The sequence below is a fragment of the Cetorhinus maximus genome, chromosome 3 (assembly GCF_964194155.1).
Source record: "Cetorhinus maximus chromosome 3, sCetMax3.hap1.1, whole genome shotgun sequence".
NCBI classification, from domain to species: domain Eukaryota; kingdom Metazoa; phylum Chordata; class Chondrichthyes; order Lamniformes; family Cetorhinidae; genus Cetorhinus; species Cetorhinus maximus.
The window spans coordinates 140077968-140100356 of NC_135881.1; the positions used below are offsets into that span (position 1 = coordinate 140077968).

The following is a 22389-nucleotide window of genomic DNA, read 5'->3' on the forward strand; positions in this document are numbered from 1 at the left end:
TCCCTGGTTATCCTCTTGCCCCTAATATCCTTACAAAACATCTTTTGGATTTTCCTTTATTTTACTCACCAATGTTTTTTCGTGCCATCTCTTTGCACTCCTAATTTATTTTCTAAGTAACCCCCCCTGCACTTTCTTTACTTCTCTAGGGCTTCTGCTGTTTTGAGTCCCCGGTATCTACCATAAGCTTCCCTTTCTTTTCCTTATCCAATCGTGTACATTCCTCAATATCCAGGGTTCTCTGGACTTTATTGGTCCTACCCTTCACCTTTTATGGGAACATGTTGGCCCTATCCTTCACCTTTTATGGGAACATGTTGGCCCTGCACTCTCACTATTTGCTTTTTGAATGACTCCCACTGCTCTGATGTAGATTTTCCTACAAGTAGCTGCTCCCAGTCCACTTTGGCCGGATCCTGTATTATCATATTAAAATCGGCCTTCCCCCAATTCAGAACCTGTATTTCTGGTCCATCTTTGTCTTTTTCCATAACTACCTTAAATCTTACCTAGTTATGATCACTTTCACCAAAATGCTCCCCCATTGACATTACCACTTGCCCTGCTTCGTTCCCTAAAACTAGGTCCAGCACCTCCCCTCTCTTGTAGGACTTTCTACATGCTGTCTTAAAAAGCTCTTCTGGATACATTTTAGGTTGAACATTGGGTATGGAAGAAGTCTTCGTCTAAAGAGGCAGGCATATATGAATAGAGGCCATCCCAGATTGGGCACTCAAGGGGACAAGGCTGATGAAACAGAATTCATGCTGGAGGAAATGTTGAGAAAGTGCAAGCCTGATTGAAGGCAAAATTTAATTTTGAATCTGCCTATTTAAACTTGTCTCGGTACTTCGGGTATCAAGACCTTAATTTATATTCTACTGAGAGTAAATCTTTGATCCTAGTATTGTTTTGACAGTTTGCTTAAGTGAATCTCCATTAGGTAAATAAAAGAATGTGGAAGCTTTCCACAATTGAGTGATGCTGAACCTATTTTAGTTCCCTATACAAAAAGGAAGCGGAATGGCAGACAGTCATAACTTTTTGCTGCAACTTCAGATCCCACTATAATTAAAGCTAACTGGTAGCGTAAACAGTTGTTATTTGTGATATTGCTCGATGCTGTTCTTGTCTCAACTGCCGAATTCCTCATCTATGCCTTTGTTACCTCCAGACTTGACTATTCCGGTACCCTCCTAGTTGAGCTCCCATGCTCCATCCTAGATAAGTTTGTCCTTATCTAAAACTTTGCTGCCTTTATTCTAACTCATACCAAATCTTGTTTGCCCATCAGCAGCAGGCTTGAGGGGCCAAGTGGCCTACTCTTGCTCCTAATTTGTATGTTCATATTTCAGCTCTGTGCTCGCTGACTTGCATTAAATTCCTGGCCCAACCCTGCCTCAATTTTGAAATTCTTTCAGATAGCTCATGGCTTGCCCTTCTCTATATCTGTAACCTCATCTAACTCGACAGATCTTTTGAGATCTCTCTGCTTTTCCAATTCTGGCATCTTGCACATGCCTGGTTTTAACTGCTCCACTGTTGATGGCTACCTTTTAGCTACCTTGTCCTTAAGCTCTGAAATTACCTTACTAAACTTCTTTACCCCTCTGCGTGTCTGTCTTTTAAAATGATCCTTAGAGCTTACCTCTTGAGCAAAGTTCTCTCCTATTTTAATATCTCCTTCGGTGGCTCTGTGTCAAAAATGTTTATTGATGACACTCCTGTTAAATGCTGTGGGATGTTTTGGTCCTATATAAATAAGTTGGTGATTAAAAACAGACAAGGGTATAAGTAAGTAATTTGATATTGGGATGGATAGGGCAGGATAAATTGGCAATCTCTGATTAAAGATTAAACTAAGTGGAGAGCATCTTTGGCATTAAATTGCATACTGATGATGAGTGCTGTAGGAATTAACCATTGCATGATAACTCAAAATCGATACCACGTAGAAAAATCTATTTTTGGCCTGGATTTTATCACATGTTCAGTGTCTCCCAATTCATCAAGTATCTATCCTTACAAGGGTATGATGAGGGTAGATTAGTCTAGTCGTTATCGTATTGGACTGGCAACCCAAAGGTTAAGTTCAATTCCCACCATGGCAAGCTGTGAAATTAAATTCAACAAATCTAGTAATTTGTGGTTATATACCATGAAAACTGATGTTTAGTAGGAAAAAACCTAACTAATGTCTTTCGGGCAAGGAACCTTCTGTCCCTGTGCTTTGGTCTAACTGAGTCATGATTCGAGGTTGCCAAGTAAATAAATGGAGAAGAAAAACTCTTGGATGAACACTGCCTTAAATCAAAATGAGAGGAATATGTTTTATAGAATCATCGAATGGTTATAGTGCAGGAGAGTGCCTTACAGCCCATGTCCATGCTAGCTCCCTGGGAGAGAAACTCGATTAGTTCAGCTTCCTTGTAGCTCTGTGAATATTTTCTCTTGAGATGCTTATCCAATTCTGTTTTGAAAACCCTGATTGTATCTGTCTCCATCACACTCTCCGGTAGTGTATCCAGACCCTAACCACTCACTCGTTCTATAAAGCTTTTTGTCATGTTGCCATTGGTTCTTTTGCCAATTGCTTTATATCAGTATCCTCTGGTTCTCAATCCTTTTGCCATAGGGTGAACATTTCTCTCCATCTGCTCTGTCTAGACCCCTCATAATTTTAAACAGTTTTTAAAATCAAATTTCCTCTCAACCTTCTCTTTGAGGAGATCAACTTCAGCTTCACCAATGTATCCACATTACTGAAGTCCCTCATCACTGGAATATTCTCATCAACCTTTACCATGGTATCTCTAAAACCTTCACATCCTTCTTTAAGTGTGGTACACAGAACTGGACACAATAATCCAGTTGAGGCGAAACGAAGCTTTTTACATAAAAGGAAAATATTGCAGATGGTGGAAGTCTGAAATAAAAACCAAGTGCTGGAAACACCCAGATCTTGCAGCATCTGTGGAGAGCGAAACTGAGTTAATGTTTTCAGTCGAATAAGACTATCAGAACTGAAGTCATATTTGACTCAACGTTAACTCTGTTTCTGTTTCCACAGATGCTGCCTGAGCATTTTCTGCTGAGTGTTTCCAGTGCTTTGTTTTTATTTGCATTTTCTGAAGGTTCATCATAACTCCCTTGCTTTTGTATTCTCTGCCTTGATTTTATAAAGCCCAGGATCCCATATCCCTTTTTAACCCCTTTCCCAACCTGCCCAGCCACGTTCAATGATTTGCATGCATGTGTTTGCTGGTCTCTGTATGCCTGCACCCACTTCAGAATAATAGGAGAATTTTTTTTCTGAGGGCTGAGAGTCTTTGGAACTCTCTTTCTCAAAAGGTGGTCGAAGCAGAGTCTTTGAATATCATTAAGGCAGAGATAGATAGAAAGATAGATTCTTAATAAGCAAGGGGGTGAAACGTTATCAGGGGTAGGCGAGAATGTGAAGTCGAGATTACAATCAGATCAGCCATGATCTTATTGAATGGCGGAACGGGCTAGAGGGGCCGAGTGGCCTACTCCTGTTCCTAGTTCGTGTAATGTCCTTTTTCTATATTGCCTCACCTCGTATGTCCTACCAAAATGAATTGCTTCACATTCCTTTGCATTAAATCTCCCCTGCCATGTGTCTACCTGTTCCACCAAGCGCTCTCTGCCCTCTTGAAGCCTATCACTGTCCTCATAGTTTACAATCCTTCCAAGTTTCTGTCATCGGCAAATTTTGAAATTGCACCCAACACACCCAAATCTAGGTCATTAATGTATATCAAGAAAAACAGTGGTCCTAGCACTCACCCCTTTGGAATCCCACTATATATCTTACCCCAGTCTAAACAACAACCATTAAACACTAAGATAAAAGCAAAGTACTGCGGATGCTGGAAATCTAGAACAAAAACAAAAATACCTGGAAAAACTCAGCAGGTCTGACAGCATCTGCGGAGAGGGATACAGTTGACGTTTCGAGTCCGTATGATCCTTATGATGAAGGGTCATATGGACGCGAAACGTCAAGTGTATCCCTGTCCGCAGATGCTGTAAGACCTGCTGAGTTTTTCCAGGTATTTTTGCTTTTGTTCAACCATTAAACACTACTTGGTTTAATTTCAAATTAAGTTCAACATTTTTCTTGTCTCTGAAACATTTTAGATATTTTATTAAATCAGAGACCACTTATATCCAATGTTGTGCATAATGCTAACATTGTATTTTGAATAAAAACATAAAATGCTGGAAATGCGCATTAGGTTTGGCAGCTTCTGTGGCAAGAGAAACAGGGTTAAAGTTTCAGGTCAATGATTTTTCACCCAAACTGGAGAAAAAGATCTACAGGTTTAGAGCAAGTATAGAAGCAAGGGAAGAAGTGAGGGGAGGGCAGAACAAACAGAATGGTCTCTGATAGGGTGGAAGACAAGGGAGATTAAATGACAAAAGGAATGATGGCACAAGGCAAAAAGGCGATGATAATGTGACGAATTAAAAAACCAAAAGATGTGTCTGCAGGAGGTGTAAATGGGAAGTCGAATTATTGACAATAGTTGCCATTCCAAAAGCAAGCAAACAAGAATGGGAATGAGGTTATAATCTAAAATAGTTGAATTCAGTGTTGCATACGAAAGGCTGTAAAGTGTCTAATCGAAAGATAAGGTACTGTTCCTCAAGTTTGCATTGCACTACGTTGTTTTTGACCTATACTTTTCCAGATGATTGTGGGAGCAGAGGGGAGATTTAAAAAGACAGTTAAAATATTATCCTTATCCTCCTTCATTAGCCACGGGTGGTGCCTCCTTTCCTTAGAGTCTTTCTTTCTTACTGGAATGCATCTTTTCTGAATATTCTGATGCTGAGGGGTGCCTCGACTACGAGGTCACTAATTAATCCCGTCTCATTGCATATTACCAGATCGAATATAGCCTGCTCTCTGGTTGGCTTTAGAATGTGCTGCTCTAAGAAACGGTACTGAAAACACTCTATGTATTCACCATCCAAGCTGCCTTTGCCAATCTAGTATATCCAATCCATATGTAGATTAAAATCACCCGTGGTTATTGCTGCACCGGTGTCAGCTGTGGCTCAGTTCATAGCACCCTCGCCTTTGAATCAGAGGGTTGTGGGTTCATGTCCCACTCCTGGAAAACCAAGAACTGTTGATTGTACTCGAAAGAAGTTGCAATCTGTGACTGTTGGTAACTCGAAAGAGTTTCCTCACAAACTGCCTGAAAGCTTGGGGTCATACCTGTGAACTGAACGGAGATGTTCTGCAAACATTTACTCTAATATTTCTGAATATATTTATCCAATATTTTAATTTGCATTCCTTATTTAAGTCTGTTTTCCAAACCAAATAGTTAGTTTAGAACATCACATAAGTAATCTGGATTTAGTTGCTCCAGTGCAGAGAGAATAGTGCATAGTGAGTAGTGAATACAATACACTGAATGGGAAGAAGTACAAGTAAATTGCTGTTTTACCTGGAAGGAGGGCCTTGGACAGTGGGAAGGGAAGAGGTAAAAGGAGCAGGTGTTGAACCTTTTGTGCTTGCATGTAAAGGTACCCTGGGAAAGGGGAGAGGGTGTAAGGTATTGGGAGTGAGGGTGTACATCAGAGTGTCGTGGAGGAAACTGTCTAATTGGAATGGGGAAGGGAAGATGGCAGGAATGGCAGAGGATGATGCATTGAGTGTGGCAGCTAGGGTGGAAAGTGAGTACAAGGGGGAGCCCTATTGTGGTTCTAGGAGATTTTGGGGGAAGAGGTGAGAAGAGAAATGCAGGAAATGGGATGGACACAGTTGAAGGCACTGCCAACCGCTGTTGGGGATATCTTTGGTTTGAGAATTCATTAGCCTAATTGGCTGCTCAACTTGCTAGATTACTTCACTGTTCCTTTACACCAGTGATGCCCTTCAGATGGCACCAAAATGAAATTGACATAGTAATAGAGGAAATGGAAGCCTCACAGCCTGCTAAACCTTTGTGAATAGCTTTCTTCAAGGTCAGTAGTTGGTGCCATTCCTTTGTTGCTGACTGCAATGTTGGGGCCATTACTTTACTATGTTACCCAATCAATAGATGATGAACTGTTGGTAAAAATGCAATAATAAATACATTTTTTCAATGTAAAATTTCAAGGGAGTAATAATTATAGTAGTTTTGGAAATACCTGCATCTTGATTTGTAAAAAAGTGACTAAATAACTGCTTTGTCCAAAGGCAATCATCTTCTCATTAAGTTTAATATTTTGTTACAGCAATCAAGCTCATTCATGAACAAATTTCAGTGTATAGCGGAGGCCTGTCCCCCTCCTACAGTGGCAGCTAAATGCAAAATGTCCTCTTTTTTGTAAAAAAAAACCTACTTTGGAATGCTTTGATTATAAATTCATATCCCTCATGATGTTGATATATAGACTTTGTGGTTTGATGTTCAAAGTATGGCTTTTCTGTTAGTACATTATCCTTAAGTATGACAGTTCTTTCATTTTTGATGTTTGGAATAAATATTAGGATATTTTATAGATTGTTTTAAGAAATGTAGCTGCAAAAAAAACATGTTTTCAAAATTGGAACTACCCTTGTACTCGAACTAAAGCAGGAATAGGCTCCGGTCACAGGTTTTAAATTTGTGTTCAGATCAGTTTCCAAATATCTTAAGTTGCTAATAGCATGGTGTTCTGATTTTGGATTTATCCATTAGTGCTAAGAACGACCATTTTCAGATGTCCAGACTCTTAAAGTTCCTGTGAAAGAAAGCTACGAGTGCAAGTAGGGTAGTTTCCTAGACTTCAAAGGCTGGGTGCCATGGCTTGTGAGCTGCAGTTTGAACACACTTGTAGTAAAAGAATATATAGGGTACTTTGCATATACTTAATAATATAGTATTAAGATATATGCCCCCAGTCATCAAACAATGTACTTTTGAAGTTATTACAGATTTGTAAAAAATACTGATCTCTAACAGTGACACAACTATTTTTTGTAGAGACACGATGAAGAAGCTATCGTGGATTTGGGTAAAACGAGCACAATTGTCAATACAAACTTTGAGAAAGAAGAACTAGAGAGTAAGTTTGCATAAAATGTTATCTTTCAAAAATTTTGAGGTTTTGAAATTTACATTATAGTTGCAATTTCAAGATGACAATTTTGCAATTTGATCTTTTAATGCATGGAAGCCTGTTTTAACAGAACAACATTTCTTGGAGTGATCTTGAAGCTGAATATTGGTGATAAATCAGTGCCTGATACCATTTATCGTAACTATTCTTATAAAACCTCTAACTCTGTGCTCTGAATCCAAGTTGCCTTTGTCCACTGTGTTTCTCAAACTATTTAAAGGATTTTTCCTGCAATAAATGTTAAACATATTGACCTGTAGTTTCAAGGTATACTTCTTGACCCCTTTCTGTGCAATGGAATTCTGTTGGCTAATTTTCAATCTTTTGGTGTTGTCTTGTATGTTAATTCAGGACAAAGTCAATTAATGAACTAATTTTAGTCCCACTTCTTGAAACTCATTGGTGTAGTTCTCTGGGACAGACATTTTGGTTAATAGGTTGTTGAAGTATTTTATCATAGCCATGTTTAATTGCCAATTGTCTAATCCTCCCTTTGTCTTTGTGCAAGCCAGATATGAGATTTGTAACAATTTTTCCCTTTGTAGTGGAGACAGAAATGAAGTACTAATAATTCTGGTTTTGTCCATTAATCCCAGTTTACCACATTATTTTTATAATTTCAAATGTTTTCTGCAACATTAGATTCAGTGTATCATTTGCCTTTATTTTTGCTGAAGTTAACTCTCATCTCATACCACCAGGATTTCATGAAGATTTTAAATCATCTTGTTTACCTCTTATTCTTTTTACATCCCAACTTAACCAAATTAACCGGTGCTGTCCTTTTTATTTTAATTTGGTCAGAAATAATATTGGTTGCAATCTAAAAACTTATTGTTGATCATTTTGAGTGTTTCCACTACTACCACTAACGCTAGGTGTTCCCTGACTTCATGGCATTTTCTTTCTGTTCAGTGAGGGAGTGCAAGAAACCCTGCAAAGCCAGAATTTACGAAGGCATTAAGTGCAAGATTCTTGCTAAATCAGAGTTGGCAGGCTTGTTGCTCTGTAATACTTGCACTTGAGTGTAGGGGCATAATTTCAACGTTTGCAAATGCCAAAGCTTGGAAATGTATTGAGCAGTGAGGATAGTAGCGAAATTTAGGACATAGTGAAATGGGCATTCACATGCAGATGAAATTTAATGTGGAGAAGTGTGAAATGAACATTTCGAAGAAAATGATGGGAGGTAGTATAACCTGAATGGTACAATTTCAGAAGGGGTATAGGAACATGCCCTTTTGCATACAGAAATCTTTGAAGTTGGCAGAGCTATCAATAAAGCTCTTAAAAAGTACATGGCATCTTGGCTTTATATTTAGAAGCCTGGAGCACAAAAGCAACGTAGTTACAATAAATCTTTATAAATCATTGGGTAAACCTCAGCTAGATTATTGTTTCCAAGCTGAGCACCACACTTTAGAAAGGATATCAAGGCCTTAGAGAGGATGCAGAAAAGATATACAAGAATGGCTCCAGGCATAGGGAGTTTGTTACATGGAGAAATGAGAGACGCTGGGATTGTTCTTGGAGTAGACAAAGTTGAAGCAAAATTTAATAGGTGTTCAAAATTGTGAAGATTTTTTGAGTACATAGGGAGAAATTGTTTCCAATAGTATAGACACAGATTTAAGGTGGTTGCCAAAATAACCAGAGCCGAGATGATGAATTTTGTTTTACTCAATCAGTTATAATCTGGAACGCATTGTCTGACCTGGGATTGTAGAAGCAGATTAATTAACTTTCAAAAGGGGTTCAGATCTTTACTTGAAAGTTTTGCAGGACTATGGGGAAAGAGCACAGGTGTGGGACTAGGTAGAATTTTGGCATATGAATGGCTGAATGCCATCTTTGCTGTATTATTTTATGATAAGTTCTTATTTGGAATTCATGTGGATGAATTTATTGTAGAAACCCCAGCATTATAATGCAGCTACTAAATATGCATAAATGCATCACTAACTTGAGATGCTGATAGCTGTGTAAATGGGCCTGGTCTCACTGTTATTTTAAAAAAAAACTTTAAATTTTAACCTACCAGGGGAACATGGCTCTTACAATCTAAAAATCTAGTCTCTTTCCTTACAGGGAATAGTATTGTTTTACTGGAGGAAAATATTTTCTGAATTAAGTTCTATAAATTGACGAGAGACTGGTGCACAATCTAATTAGTTATTGTTATTGATGTAAGATGGTCCTTGTAGCACTGTAAGGAATTCTTCCTACGGCACACTTGGTGCTTCCGTTTTTGTGTGTTTATATTTTAGTTTCAACTCCGGTAATGTGGGAAACGCGAACATGGATGTTATGTATTGAATGTCTTGTTTAGCTTGCCGTACTTTGCAACCCAGTGCATTACGGGATCACAGAATCCATGTTGTTTTGTTAGTTCTGTTACTGCAGTAGAATAAACGAGAGCTGCAATGTTGTCACCTCCATGCCTCTATGAGTATTGATTAGTCTTCAAAAAGTTATCGGCCGTGCCAATATTAAAGCATAACACCTTGGCAATAAGGACGATGGACCTTTTGAGGTAAGGCCACTCAAAGTGAAACAGCTAGTGAAAGGAAATTTACTAGTAAAAAAAAACACGCCAACTCTCCCAGAGCGCTCCCGAAGTTCAGACAAAAGGCGAAGATAAGAAGACAAAACTGGAAGAAATCGCTGCTATGCTTTTCTGAACAGGAAAGAAGTTTAGAAAAAAGGCTTAGAGAAAAAAGCGAAGCAGCCATGTTTGCAGAAAAAAAGAGACCCACGATCCTGAGAAAGCACAAGAAATATACAGCGACAGGGCCGCCGGCTACAGACAGCCTCCGAAGTTCCAAACATATAGGACATGCAGGGTTCGAAAAGAAGACGCAGAGAAGAATGTGCTGCAGTTTTTAAAAACTTACAGAAAGTGAAGGCCCACAGTCCCTGTAGAGCTCGACCAAAAACCCAAACAGTGTGGGAAAAACCACAGACATAACCGGCAGCTGCTGACAGCCTGAGTTTAAAAAAAATGGTTACTGTCTCATAGCGGTAACAGCATTTAAAGTGGCAACTACTAAAAAGGAAACTACAGTAAACAAAAAGTAATTGATGAAGAGAAAAAAGTGGAAAATGACTATACTTACCAGACCTATGGGACATTTCGATGGAATAGTGGAGCTCCTACACTGAACACTTTGAGCTTTTTTGTCCTTGAAAATGGAATTGAAAACGATAGAAAGGTGGCAGCTTTCTTAAGTGTAATGGGAGCCAAAACCTTTGGCTTATTAAGAAGCTTAGGGCAGCATGACAAACCTCACACAAAATCGTATGAGGACATTGTAAAAGCCCGTTGACGCATTTTTCCCCGAAGCCACTTGTCATAGCAGAAAGATTTAGGTTTCACAAAAGAAACCAAGAAGAGGGGGAAACAATTACGCAGCATGTTGCAGCACTTAAAAAGCTCACTAAACATCGTGAATTCAAGGAAGTACTGAACGATACCCTCTGTGACAGGTTGGTCTGTGGCCTTCATACTGAAGCAATCCAGAAACGTCTACTGACAGAGGCTAACCTCAAGCCATAGAGATTGCAGTCTCCATGGAGCTGGCTGCATAAGAAGCACAGCAGCTGAGTGCATCAACTTGAGCGAGTAATGTGACAGCTGAGTGTGCACACAAGATAGCAAGCAGCTGAGAATATTACCGTTGTGGAAAGTCTGGTCACCATCCATCTGAATGTTAGTGCGGAGACCTTGAAAGCTGTCAGTGTGGCAAGAAGGGACACATTGACGTGCCTGTAAAAACAAAAAAGTAACAGTGAATCAGAAAGGCAAACCAGAGAAAAAGGAACCTGGCATAACAAGAAGAAAAATCTCCATGTCATATAGCAGGTATGGGTGGACCAGTGTGACAGAGTCTGAAGAAGGGCCACTCCGCTGCTTGTCAGTGACAGGTGGTTCACAGGGCTACTGGGTAACACCGCTGCTGGAGGGCCAACCAATATATATGGAACTGGATACAGGGACAGCAGTTTCTCTGGTTCTAGATGCTACTGCTAAGCTACCACTGTTTGTGGTGAAAGGCAACTACCCAGCTTTAGTTGGCTTGAGAAGATCCGGTTAAACTGAGCAGAAGTACACAGCACTGCAAGAGAAGAAACTGGCCTGACAGCTGTAATAAACAAACATGCTGCTGTTTTGAAAGGCGATTTGGGAAGCATGAAGGGAATCAGCATAATATTGAATATCAAAGCTGACTCTCAACCAAAATTTCTGAAGGCCACAACAGTGCCTAAAGCCATACGACCAAGTCGAAGCTGACCTGGAGCGCCTGGTCAAGGTAGGAGTCTTAGTACCTGCCTGCCATAGAGAATGGGCAACACCCATCGTTCCAGTGCTCAGGGAAGACTGCTCCATATGCATCTGTGGAGTTACGCTGTGTTGTGTGCTGAACAATATCCACTTCCCCACATTGAGGACTTTTTTGCTGGCCTGGCTGGTGGACAGAAATTCAGCAAACTAGATCTGTTCCAGGCCTACTTACAAATGCACGTTGATGAGAAGTCACAAGAATATATCACCATCACAACACACAAGGGACTGTACTGATACTGCCGTTTGCCTTTTGGAATAACACCAGCTCCAACCTTGTTTAAGAGGGCCGTGGACCAGATCCTGAGTGGTTTGCCCGGAGTTCAGTGCTACCTTGATGACATCTTGGTAATGGGCAGGACTGATGAGGATCATCTCAAGAACTTGGATGCCACTCTACAAAGCCTAGAGAAGTATGGCCTACGGTTTTGCAAAGACAAATGCGAGTTTTTTTTTCAGCCCTCTGGAATATTTGGGGCATACAATTGATGCTGCTGGGCTTCATAAAGCACCCTCAGGTCAAGGTTATTGTGGATGCTCCAGCTCCTCAGAATACCAGCCATCTTAGCTCATTCTTGGGGCTGCTGAGTTATTATGGAAGATTTATCCTGCTGAAACCCCTGCATGAGCTTGTGTGTCGGAACAAAGCTTGGAAATGGACAGAAGCCTGCGACGCTGTGTTCAAGAAGGTTAAAGCAACGCTGACAGATTGAGATACTGACGCACTTTGACCCCTCCACCTTTTACAATTTGCATGTGATGCATCGCATTATGGAGTTGGAGCCATTGTTTCACACAACGCCCTCTGGTGTGGAGAGGCCCATAGTGTTTGCTTCACAGACTTAAAGCAAAGCAGGGAGCCAATACACTCAAATTGAACTGCAAATCATTCTCAGAATCTGGAAATTTCACCACCCACTGTTTGGATGGAAATTCACGCTGCTGACTGATCATTGACCACTCACCTCAATATTTGCCCCACGCACAGGCATCCCTCCTTTAGCTGCAAACAGAATGCAGTGTTGGGATTTGATGTTGGGTGCTCACACACATGACATCAAACATTGAAAATCTACCTTGCATGGCAATGCAGATGGCCTGTCGTGGCTGCCGCTACCAGTCATCCATGCGGACACTGCTCAAAGACTTTTTCTACCTTGCACATGTGGAGAAAACACCCATCACTTCAGTTCAAATCAAGAAGGCCACTTGAGTAGATCCAACTTTGCCCAAAGTTATGGACCTTGTGATGTATGGCAACTCTTCCCAAACTTCCAAGTGTCACCTGACCTTAATCCTAAATTTCCAGGAGGATGGAGTTATCAGTCACTTCAGGATGTTTGCTTTGGGGCTTGCGAGTTATTATTCCACCAACATTGAGGAAACCAATGTTGGACCCAACTGTATTTTGGACACTGGAATACTTTGCATGAAAGAGATTGCAAGAAGCTACTTTTGGTGGCCTGGCCTAGACCAAGGCAAGATCCTGTCCCTCTTGTCATAGTGTGAGAAACATGTCTCAGTTGGCACCCCTCAATCCATAGGATTGGCCAGAAAACTCTTGGCAGCGCATTCACGTCAATTTCGCTGGACCATTTGAAGGAACAATGTTCGTGGTGGTTTTGGATGCTCATTCCAAATGGCCTGAAGTTTCAGTGCTGTCCTCTGACTACAGCTGAGAGCACAATTCAAAGGCTAAGAGAAATGTTCGGTCGCTACGGGTTACTAGAGCAACTTGTGACCAACAATGGATCTCTGTTTGTCTCATAGGAGTTTTAGAATTTTTTGAGAAGTAACGGAATTCAGCACATCACCTGAGCACCATACCACTCATCCACCAATGGGTTAGCTGAGAGATTTGTTCAAACCATGAAACACATTTTAAGTTCAGCACGAGGACGTTCCTCCATTCAAAAGCGTCTGGACACATTTCTGCTGACATGCCGAAACATGCCACAGGCTACGACTAAAGTATCTCCAACATTCCTACCAATGGGATGGCAACTGCGCACTTGCTTTGATCTGCTGAAGCGAACAAAAGCACAAGTTGTACAAGATCAACAGCACGACCAAGTGGAGAGACGAGCACAGAGATCAAAGCCAAGATTTTTCTGTTCTGGACAAGAAGTTCTAGCTCGTAATTATACTACCGGAGCTAAATGGGTTCCTGCTACAGTGATTGCTCAGACAGGACCTGTTTCATACACAGCCCAAACTGTGAATGATCTCACCTGGCGGAGACTTTTTGACCAACTGTTGCAAAGTCAAGCACCATCTAAGGATACACCTGTTATGGAAGAGCCATCTCCAAGTCGAGGAGTGCCGACTTGTGCCTCACCACCTCAGTCTCGATCGACTGAAGTTGAAGTCATCTCACCTACACTTGCATTAGACACAACTTCAGATTCGGCTACAAGTCCTAAATTGCCATCAGTCTCTAATGAACATTACCCTGTAAAAGCGCCAGAAGTTCGCCATAACTCACACCAGGAAAGAAGACCACCTGAGCATCTGAATTTATAAAGTCAGAGACTTGAGAGGCGTTCAGTGGAAATACAGGCAGTCTACACTCTTTCCCTAGTTCAGAAAATGTTTTAAGTGACATTTCCAATAAGGGGTGAGGAATATGTTATGTATTGAATGTCTTGTTAAGCTTGCTGTACTTTGCAAGTCAGTGCATTATGCGATCGCAGAATCCATGTTGTTTTGTTAGTTCTGTTGCTGCAATAGAATAAAAGAGAGCTGCAATGTTCAGTCGCCTTCACGCCTCCATGAGTATTGATTAGTTTTTAAAAGGTTATTGGCTGTACCAATATTAAAACATAACAGATGTCATACTCTGTTGACCTGAATGACTGAAGTGGCAAATGTGAAAGTGTATTTACAGCATTACGTGCAATATGTTGAGTGGGAAGGTTGCACTTTGTTTTCTTAGTCTTCATGTTCCTTTTGTTTTCACAGTTTTCAGTCAGTTTAGGATTAGCATACCACAAAGCTGTTCTTTTCAGGATTAGTCACATCCTTTGCAATTGAAGCTGTTATTGTGCTCCAAAGTTCACGGGTTCATTTTTTTCTAAAATACACCACAAACACACCCAGCTTCTTATAAAAATACTTATTCCTGCAATTGTGTAACTATTTTTGGTGAGGGATAATGGTGGGTCCATGGTTATCTTAAGAGATTTGGTGCTTCAATTATTCAGGTCACTGGAGGGAGACATCTATGTTCCCGTTTCTAACATTTACATTGCTGGAACTGGCAGAATTGTAAATAATGAAAACATTTGCCCTATGGATAATGTTTCAGTGTTATGAGCACTATATTAAAGCATTCAAAGAGATCCCCATTTTGAATTGGATGTTTCTAAAAATGCTGTCTATACAATTTGTTGTAGTACATTGCCATACCGTTTGAATTTATGTCTTTTGAAATCTAGCATGGTGGTTATGTAAATACAGTGTCATAAACCAAATTCTTAAGACTGCTGTTTCAGAAGCCAAATTATGTCTTACAAATAAGATCAAGATATTTTGGGGTAGAACTTGCATAGTGCCAACCTACCAGCATAAACAGGGTATAAGGAATGATTCCTGTGATGGAACAATTAGATTTGAGGGGCAATCAAAGTTAAGTCCAGAAGCCAATAGGAAGGGAGGAATTAAGTTATGTTGGCAGTAGATTTTGAGGTTGTATCAGGCGGGAGTTTGAATCAAAAGGCTTCACTCAAATTATTTGGTCTATACTGTACAAATAATTTCTGGCATTTTCTGTTTAGCAAGGGTCATTGCTTTGTTTTCCGCCACTTGCTGCTGAAAAATAAGTGAACATCCCCATGAACAGCAAAAATAAAACTTCACGCAGTTGCAACCAATTTCATTTCTGTCCCCCAACTTAGCTTTTTTTCAAGATGCTGTCAGTTGCAATTTGAGTGCAAACATTTTTGAAAATATGTAATTTTTATTTATGTATTAAAGTTGTTATTGAGCAGTATCACACATTGCTGCTATTTTATATTGAGAGTATATCACCTTATGGCTGTGTAGTTTGGGCATCAGGCTCTCAAATTGTTCTAAATGTTCTTTGAGCATGTTATGCCTGCTTTTTTTCCTCTCTAACTGGCGTTTTCAGTGTTTAAAAATAAGGGTTTAAAAAAAATAAATATAAATGTTTTTCATAACATAATTGTATTTTTCGGTTGAAAATTTTGACACAGGGAAAAAAAAAATGGCTTTAACTTTGGAAGTTTTATTTCAAAGTCTCCCGAGTCATGAAATTCCTTTAAATGAAAGGGAAGGCTGAAAAATGATTTTCACCATGAGTATTCAGTGAGAAACAAAGAATGTTTATGGCACAGAAGGAGACCATTTAGCTTATCAAATCTGTGCTGGCCAAAAAAGCTTTCTAGCTTAATCCCAATTTCCATCTCTTGGTCTGTGGCCCTTTTAAATTATGGCGCTTCAAGTGAATATAAGTGAATAAGTATTTGTTTTAAAGTCCAACGAGGTTTTCTGTTTCTACCACCCTTTGAGGCAGTGAGTTCCATATCTCCACAACCTACTGGGTGAAAAGGTTTCTCCAGCTCCCCTCTAATCATTCTACCAATGATGTTAAATCTATGCCCCTGCTAATGGAAATAGATCCTTCCTATCTGTTCTATCTAGGCCCCTTATTATTTTATACATCTTAACTAAATCTCCCTTCAGCCTCCTCTGTTCCAAGGAAAACAATCCAGCCTTTCCAATCTTTTCTCTCAGCTAAAAGTCTCCATTTCTAGCAATATCCTTGTGGATCTCCTCTGTATTCTTTCTAGTACAACTACATTCTTCCTTTACTGTGGTGACCAGAATATGTGCAGTGCTGCAGCTGCGATCTGACTAGTGTTTTATACAGTTCTAGCATAACCTTCCTGCTCTATACTCCATGCCTTGGCCATTGCTAAATGCCTTCTTAACCACCTTATCTACCTGTCCTGTTACCTTTAGGGATCTGTGGACATTGTTACGACCACATGAGGAGGAGTGAAATGACTCCCTTATTCTGAGTAATATTTAAATAGTGATAGTTTACGAAATGTTGATGTACAAAGGGACCTGGGTGTCCTTGTATGCCAAATACTGAAAGCAAGCATACAGCTGCAGCAAGCAATTAGGAATGATATATTGGCCTCCAATGCAAGAGGACTTGAGTACAAGAGCAAGGATATCTTATTGTAGTTTATACAGGGCCTTGGTGAGACCACACCTGGAGTATTGTGTGCAGTTTTGGTCTCCTTGCCTAAGAAAGGATATACTTGCCATAGAGGGAGTGCAGCGAAGGTTCACCAGACTGATTCCTGGGATGGCAAGATTGTCGTATGAGGAGAGATTAGGCCGACTAGGCCTGTACTTTCTGGAGTTCAGGAGACAAAGGGGATCTCATTGAAACGTATAAAATTCTGATGGGGCTGAACAGACTGGATGCAGGAATGATGTTTCCTCTGGCTGTGGGGTCTAGAACAAGGGGTCACAGTCTCAGGATATGGGGTAGGCCATTTAGGACTGAGATGAGGAGAAACGTCTTCACTCCAATAGTGGTGAATCTGTGGAATTCTCTACCACAGAGGGCCATGGAGGACTCTAAAGGTGTCAAGTGGTATGGGGAGAGAGCGGTAGTGTGGGGTTGAAATAGAGGATCAGCCATGACCATACTGAATGGCGGAGCAGGCTCGAAGGGCCAAATGACATTTCCCTTCTATTTTCTATGTTTCTGTTTCTCACTCCAGGTTTGACAGGTAACAGGGGTTCTGTGAATTTAGTGAGAATGTGCTTTGCCATTTCTGTAGGAGTCCCACTATTTACACTTCAGGTTGTAAGTTGAACAAAAAGCAAGGTAAATTTATCAAAATTATTTTCCGAATTAAAAAATAACTAGGTAAATTGAAACCACCTCACACATTTCTCTGGACCCACATGCACGCCAGTACAGATGGCAGATTAAGAGGATAGGCTTACAGCATTTTCACAGTTCATAAGAAATAAAATAGAAGAGTATATGGTTAGCTGTTCCTTGGCTGGTCTTGATGTGGTGATTTCACGTTGCAGCTGTTTTGTTCAGTGTCTTCCTAGGTGTAGTATGGAGCATATTTCCATGCTTTATTCCAAAAGCTTCCGGTTGACAGTAGATTTCTCAGGATGGTCACTTTGCAAAAACGGGCACAATACTTCCGAGCGAGAGAGAGAGGCAGAGACACACACAGCTTCAAAACTTGTGCTCAGTACAGCATTGTCTTTGGTTCCATTTCTCCTGTTTGATAAGCAATCCTTAAAAGTACCTCCGTGGCTGTATATTCCAAAGAAATTCTATGTCTGCTGCACTTATTGTTTCAGAGCAAGTAATTGCATTTTGATGTCTCATTTCAGAAACATTTGAAAAGTCTCAGGACGGTGTGAAACCAACGGGGATGGGTCTTTCACGTTCCCCAGCGGGCTGTCTTTTTTTTTCATCCCGCTTAGTGGAATGTGCAATTGTGCATTACAACAGTCTGAACAGTTTCACATTGTCTGTAGGGAGTGTTCAGTGTTTTTTAAAATCCAGCTAGAAAAAGAAAAATTAGAAATTGTACCTTTTTTAAAAAGCACATCCTCGTAATAACATGCCCTCCAAGGTATTTCTCATTTGAGGAAGAACAATAGATTGACCAGGAAGCCAGGATTATGGGAGCACTGCAGGAAATTTAGACCCTGTTATGAATGACAGCTGCCAGGGTGTAAAACTTCAGGAAATCATTTGTCAGTTACTTATGCGTCATATTTGTGAAGGCCTTACAGGACTTGCATATCGATAGTAATGCTGTGTCCATGTGCTCATTTGATGTTGCTAGCCTATTCACCAATGTTCCACTTAAGGAAGCCATAGATATTTGGACTGCAGCACTATATCATCGCGATCTGGAACTGCCACTATTGTGTGAATCAGTCTTTATTGAACTTATGAACTCGGCAACTCAGTTGAGTTCAGTTTTACTGACACCATGAATGCCCAAATAGATGGTGTTGCTATGTGATCCCCTCTAGGCCCAGCTCTTGCTAACATCTTTGTTGGGTTCCATGAGAAACGTGTCTTTGATGGAATGAAACCTAACCTCCTACCCCTCACATGTTTCCAATATGTGGATGATACTTTTGCTATATTTAAATCGGCAGTTGCATGTAACAGTTTCCTTCCATATCTTAGTGGGTTCCATCCTGCACTCAAAACCACCTATGGAATGGAGCAGTCACATGAACTCTCCTTCCTTGACGTATTAATTGAGAAATCTGCCAGGGGATTCTCTACCACGGTCTACCGCAAGCCTACCTTCACTGGCCAATATATGCGTTGGGATTCTTATAGCTCCACACGCTATAAGATTGGTCTTAACGGCAACTTTGTAAATAGGGCCCAAGCCATTTGCTCACCATGCAAGCTTGATGCTGAAATAGGGCGCATCAAAGGCATCCTGCAGGATAATGGTTACCCCGATCAGATCATTTCGCGCTGAATGGGCCTAAGGCTGTCGTTTTCAGCCCTGAAAAGTGTCCAGCCTACCTCAGATTACCCTGGAAGGGCAAGGTGTGTCAAAAATTGGAGTAACAGGTGAAGCTAGCTGTTTCACGCAACTACTATGCAGTAGCGACTCGAGTGGTATTTGCCACTAACAGGATGCTGCCATCAAGCCAAAAAGATGTTGTGCCTATCACACAAATGAGTAATGTGGTATATAAATTTCAGTGCCAGTGTGATGCTAGGTATGTAGGTGTCAAACAGCATGTCCCAGTTCATAACAGACAGGGTACAGAACGTACCCAACCAGCCTGTGCTTGCAAAACTTGAAACAGTGTCCAACATTAGATGTGATTCTGCAATTGGACAACATTTGCTAAATAATCCTCAATGTGTTAAGAATTACACTGACAACCAATTTAAGGTTCAGTCAGGTTCACAATGTGGGGCATTTGCATGTACTGGAAGCCATATATATTACTACACAAGGCCCTGTTCTTTACAGACGAAAAGAACATGTACGTACATTGCGTCTGTTTCAGCTAAACAAAATAAGTGACAGCCATTTGCAGACTCATTCTTCAGGGCAATGCCTTGACAAATATGGGTCAAGCTGCCCGGTATAAATTTCAACAATGCATGGCAGCTAACTGTCAGCCACCATCAGTGGTGCATTCTCCATGGCATTGCCACTTGTCAACCAATCAGCACTCCCTTCACATACAGTATAGATTGTTGATTTCCCCCTTAAATTGGTATTCTGGCAAGTGTTTTGATGAGTGCAAACGAAAAGCTTAGTCGTGCCTCTTTTTTAAGCAATACTGTAGCTATGCGTCATATGGGGGAAGAGTATGAGAGGAGCACCTTGAGACAGGCAATCAGCAGCACCTAGAGGAGAGTGCAAGAGGAGGATCCTGGGACAGGCAGTCAGTAGCACCTAGAGGATCTAGTCTATCTAGAGGATCTAGCATCTAATCTATGCTCAAGTAAGAGTAAGGGTAAAATAAAAGCAAGTGTCCATATTCTATTTAGTTAAGATATGTCTGGGGAGCTCAGTCCCATGATTTGCACACCCTGTGCTATGTGGGAAATCTTAGACGCTCCTGGTGTCTGGATGACAATGTGTGCAGGAGGTCCCCCGACTGTAGCAACTCAAGCTCTGGGTTTTGGAGCTTGAGCAGCAGCTAAGGGCACCACAGTGCATTCACGAGGCTGAGAGGTTTGTGGATAGCACATTTCAGGACATGGTCATCCTGCAGCTCAAGGAATTGCAAGCAGAGACGGAATGGGTGACTGCCAGACAGAAGAAGGGGACCAGGCAGGTAGTGAAGGAATTTCCCTGAGTGCATCGCACTTGCAAACCATTTTTATGGCCTTGGAAAACGGTGAGAGTGCTGGTTCCTCTGTGGGGGCCAACCAGAGACAAGGCCATGGCATTGTGGGTGGTCCAGCTGCTCAGTTGGGGAGGAAGAAGTGTGGAAGGGCAATAGTGGTAGGGGATTCATTAATGAAGTGAGTAGACACGCGCTTCTGTGGCCATAGGTGTGACTCCAGGATGGTATGTTGCCACCCGGGTGCCAGGGTCAAGGATATCATGGAACGGCTGCAGGGCATTCTGAAGGGGGAGGGTGAACAGCCAGAGGTTGTGGCCCATGTTGGGACCAATGACATGGGAAGAAAGAGAAATGAGGTCCTGCAAGCAGACTTTAGGGAGTTAGGTAGGAAATTGAAAAGCAGGACTTCAAAGGTAGTAATCTCCAGATTACTCCCGGTGCCATGCCGTAGTGAGTATAGGAACAGAAGGATAGAGCAGATGAATGTGTGGCTGGAGAGATGGTGCAGGAGGGAGGGCTTTAGATTCCTAGACCATTGGGTCCATTTCTGAGGGAGGTGGGACCTGTATAAATTGGACGGATTACATCTGAACAGGAGTGGGACCGACATCCTCACGAGGAGGTTTGCTAATGCATTTGGGGCAGATTTAAACTAAATTTGACATGGGGATGGGATCCTGATAAGTCGTTCAGAGGGGAGAGAAGCCGAGGTGGAATTAAAAGTTAAAACGCTAATAAGTGAGTCTGGAAGGCAGAGGAAACATAGGCTAGATAAGAAAGAAGTGAGTTTAGCAAGGCTAAATGGAATATATTTTAATGCAAGGAGCTTGAGGACAGTCGAGCTGAGGGCACAGATAGGCACATGGGAGTTTGATATCATAGCAATGATCGAAATTTGGCTAAAAGAAGGGCAGGATTGGCAGTTCAGTATTCCTGATTATGGGGTATTCAGATGAAATAGAGAGGGGGATAGAAGAGGAGGGGTGGTGGGTGGGGGGGTGGTGTTCGCCATCTTGATCAAGGAATCAATTATAGCAGTGAGGAGGGATGACATCTTGGAAGGATCATCAAATGAAGCCATATGGGCAGAAGTAAAGAACACAAAAGGGGCAGACACGCTGTTGGGTGTGTATGACAGGCCCCCAAACAGTTGGAGAGATAGAGGATCAAATATGTAATCAAATTTCAGAGAAGTGTAAGAATAATATGGCAATAGTAGTATGGAATTTTAACCGCCCAAATATTAACTGGGATAGTTTTGGTGTGCAAGGTAGAGAGGGAGCAAAATTCTTAATTGCACCCAGGAGAACATTTTTAGCCAGTATGTAGAAAGCCTAACAAGAGAGGGGGCAGTTCTGGACCTAATATTTGGAAATGAGCCCAGGCAGGTGGAAGGCGTATCAGTAGGGGAGCATTTTGGAGATAGTGACCATAACTCAGTTAGATTTAGGATAGTTATGGAAAAGGATAAGGATAATAAAAGTTCTAAACTGGGGAAAGGCTAATTTTACTAAGATGAGATACGATTTGGCCCAAGTGGACTGGGAGCAGCTACTAGCAGTAATTTTCAAATCCTCTCTGGCCACAGGTGAGGTGCCAGAGGACTGGAGAACTGCTAACGTTGTCCCATTATTAAAAAAGGGATGAAGGGATAGACCAGGAAATTACAGGCCAGTCAGTCTAACCTCGGTGTTAGGGAAATTGCTAGAAAGAATTCTGAGGGACAGAATATATCTGCACTTGAAGAGACAAGGATTAAACAGGGATAGTCAGCATAGATTTGTTAAGGGAAGGTCATGTTTGATAAATTTGATTGGATTTTTTGAGGAGGTAACCAGGGGTATTAATGAGGGTAATGCATTTGATGTGGTCTACATGGACTTTAGAAAGACTTTTGATTAGGTCCATCTTGGCAGGCTGTTCAAGAAAGTAAGAGCCCATGGGATCTAAGGCAAAGTGGCACATTGGATCCAGAATTCACTGAGTGGCAGGAAGCAGAGGGTGATGGTAGAAGAATGATTCTGTGACTGGAAATCTGTTTCAAGTGGGGTTCCGCAGTGCTCAAT

At 41.2% G+C, this 22389-nt stretch overlaps 1 protein-coding gene across 5 annotated transcripts in view; it reads left to right on the forward strand.

Annotated features, from left to right (window-relative positions):
• Positions 1-22389, forward strand: part of LOC144678938 (sodium bicarbonate cotransporter 3-like) — a 233759-nt gene that overhangs the window by 64930 nt on the left and 146440 nt on the right. For 4 of the 5 annotated variants that reach the window (XM_078539052.1, XM_078539048.1, XM_078539049.1 and 1 more), the window contains exon 2: positions 6990-7071. The exons of the other annotated variant lie outside the window; for it this stretch is intronic. In XM_078539052.1, the coding sequence (XP_078395178.1) occupies positions 6990-7071 (82 nt within the window). The remainder of the gene's footprint in view (positions 1-6989; positions 7072-22389) is intronic. 5 annotated transcript variants of the gene reach the window in all.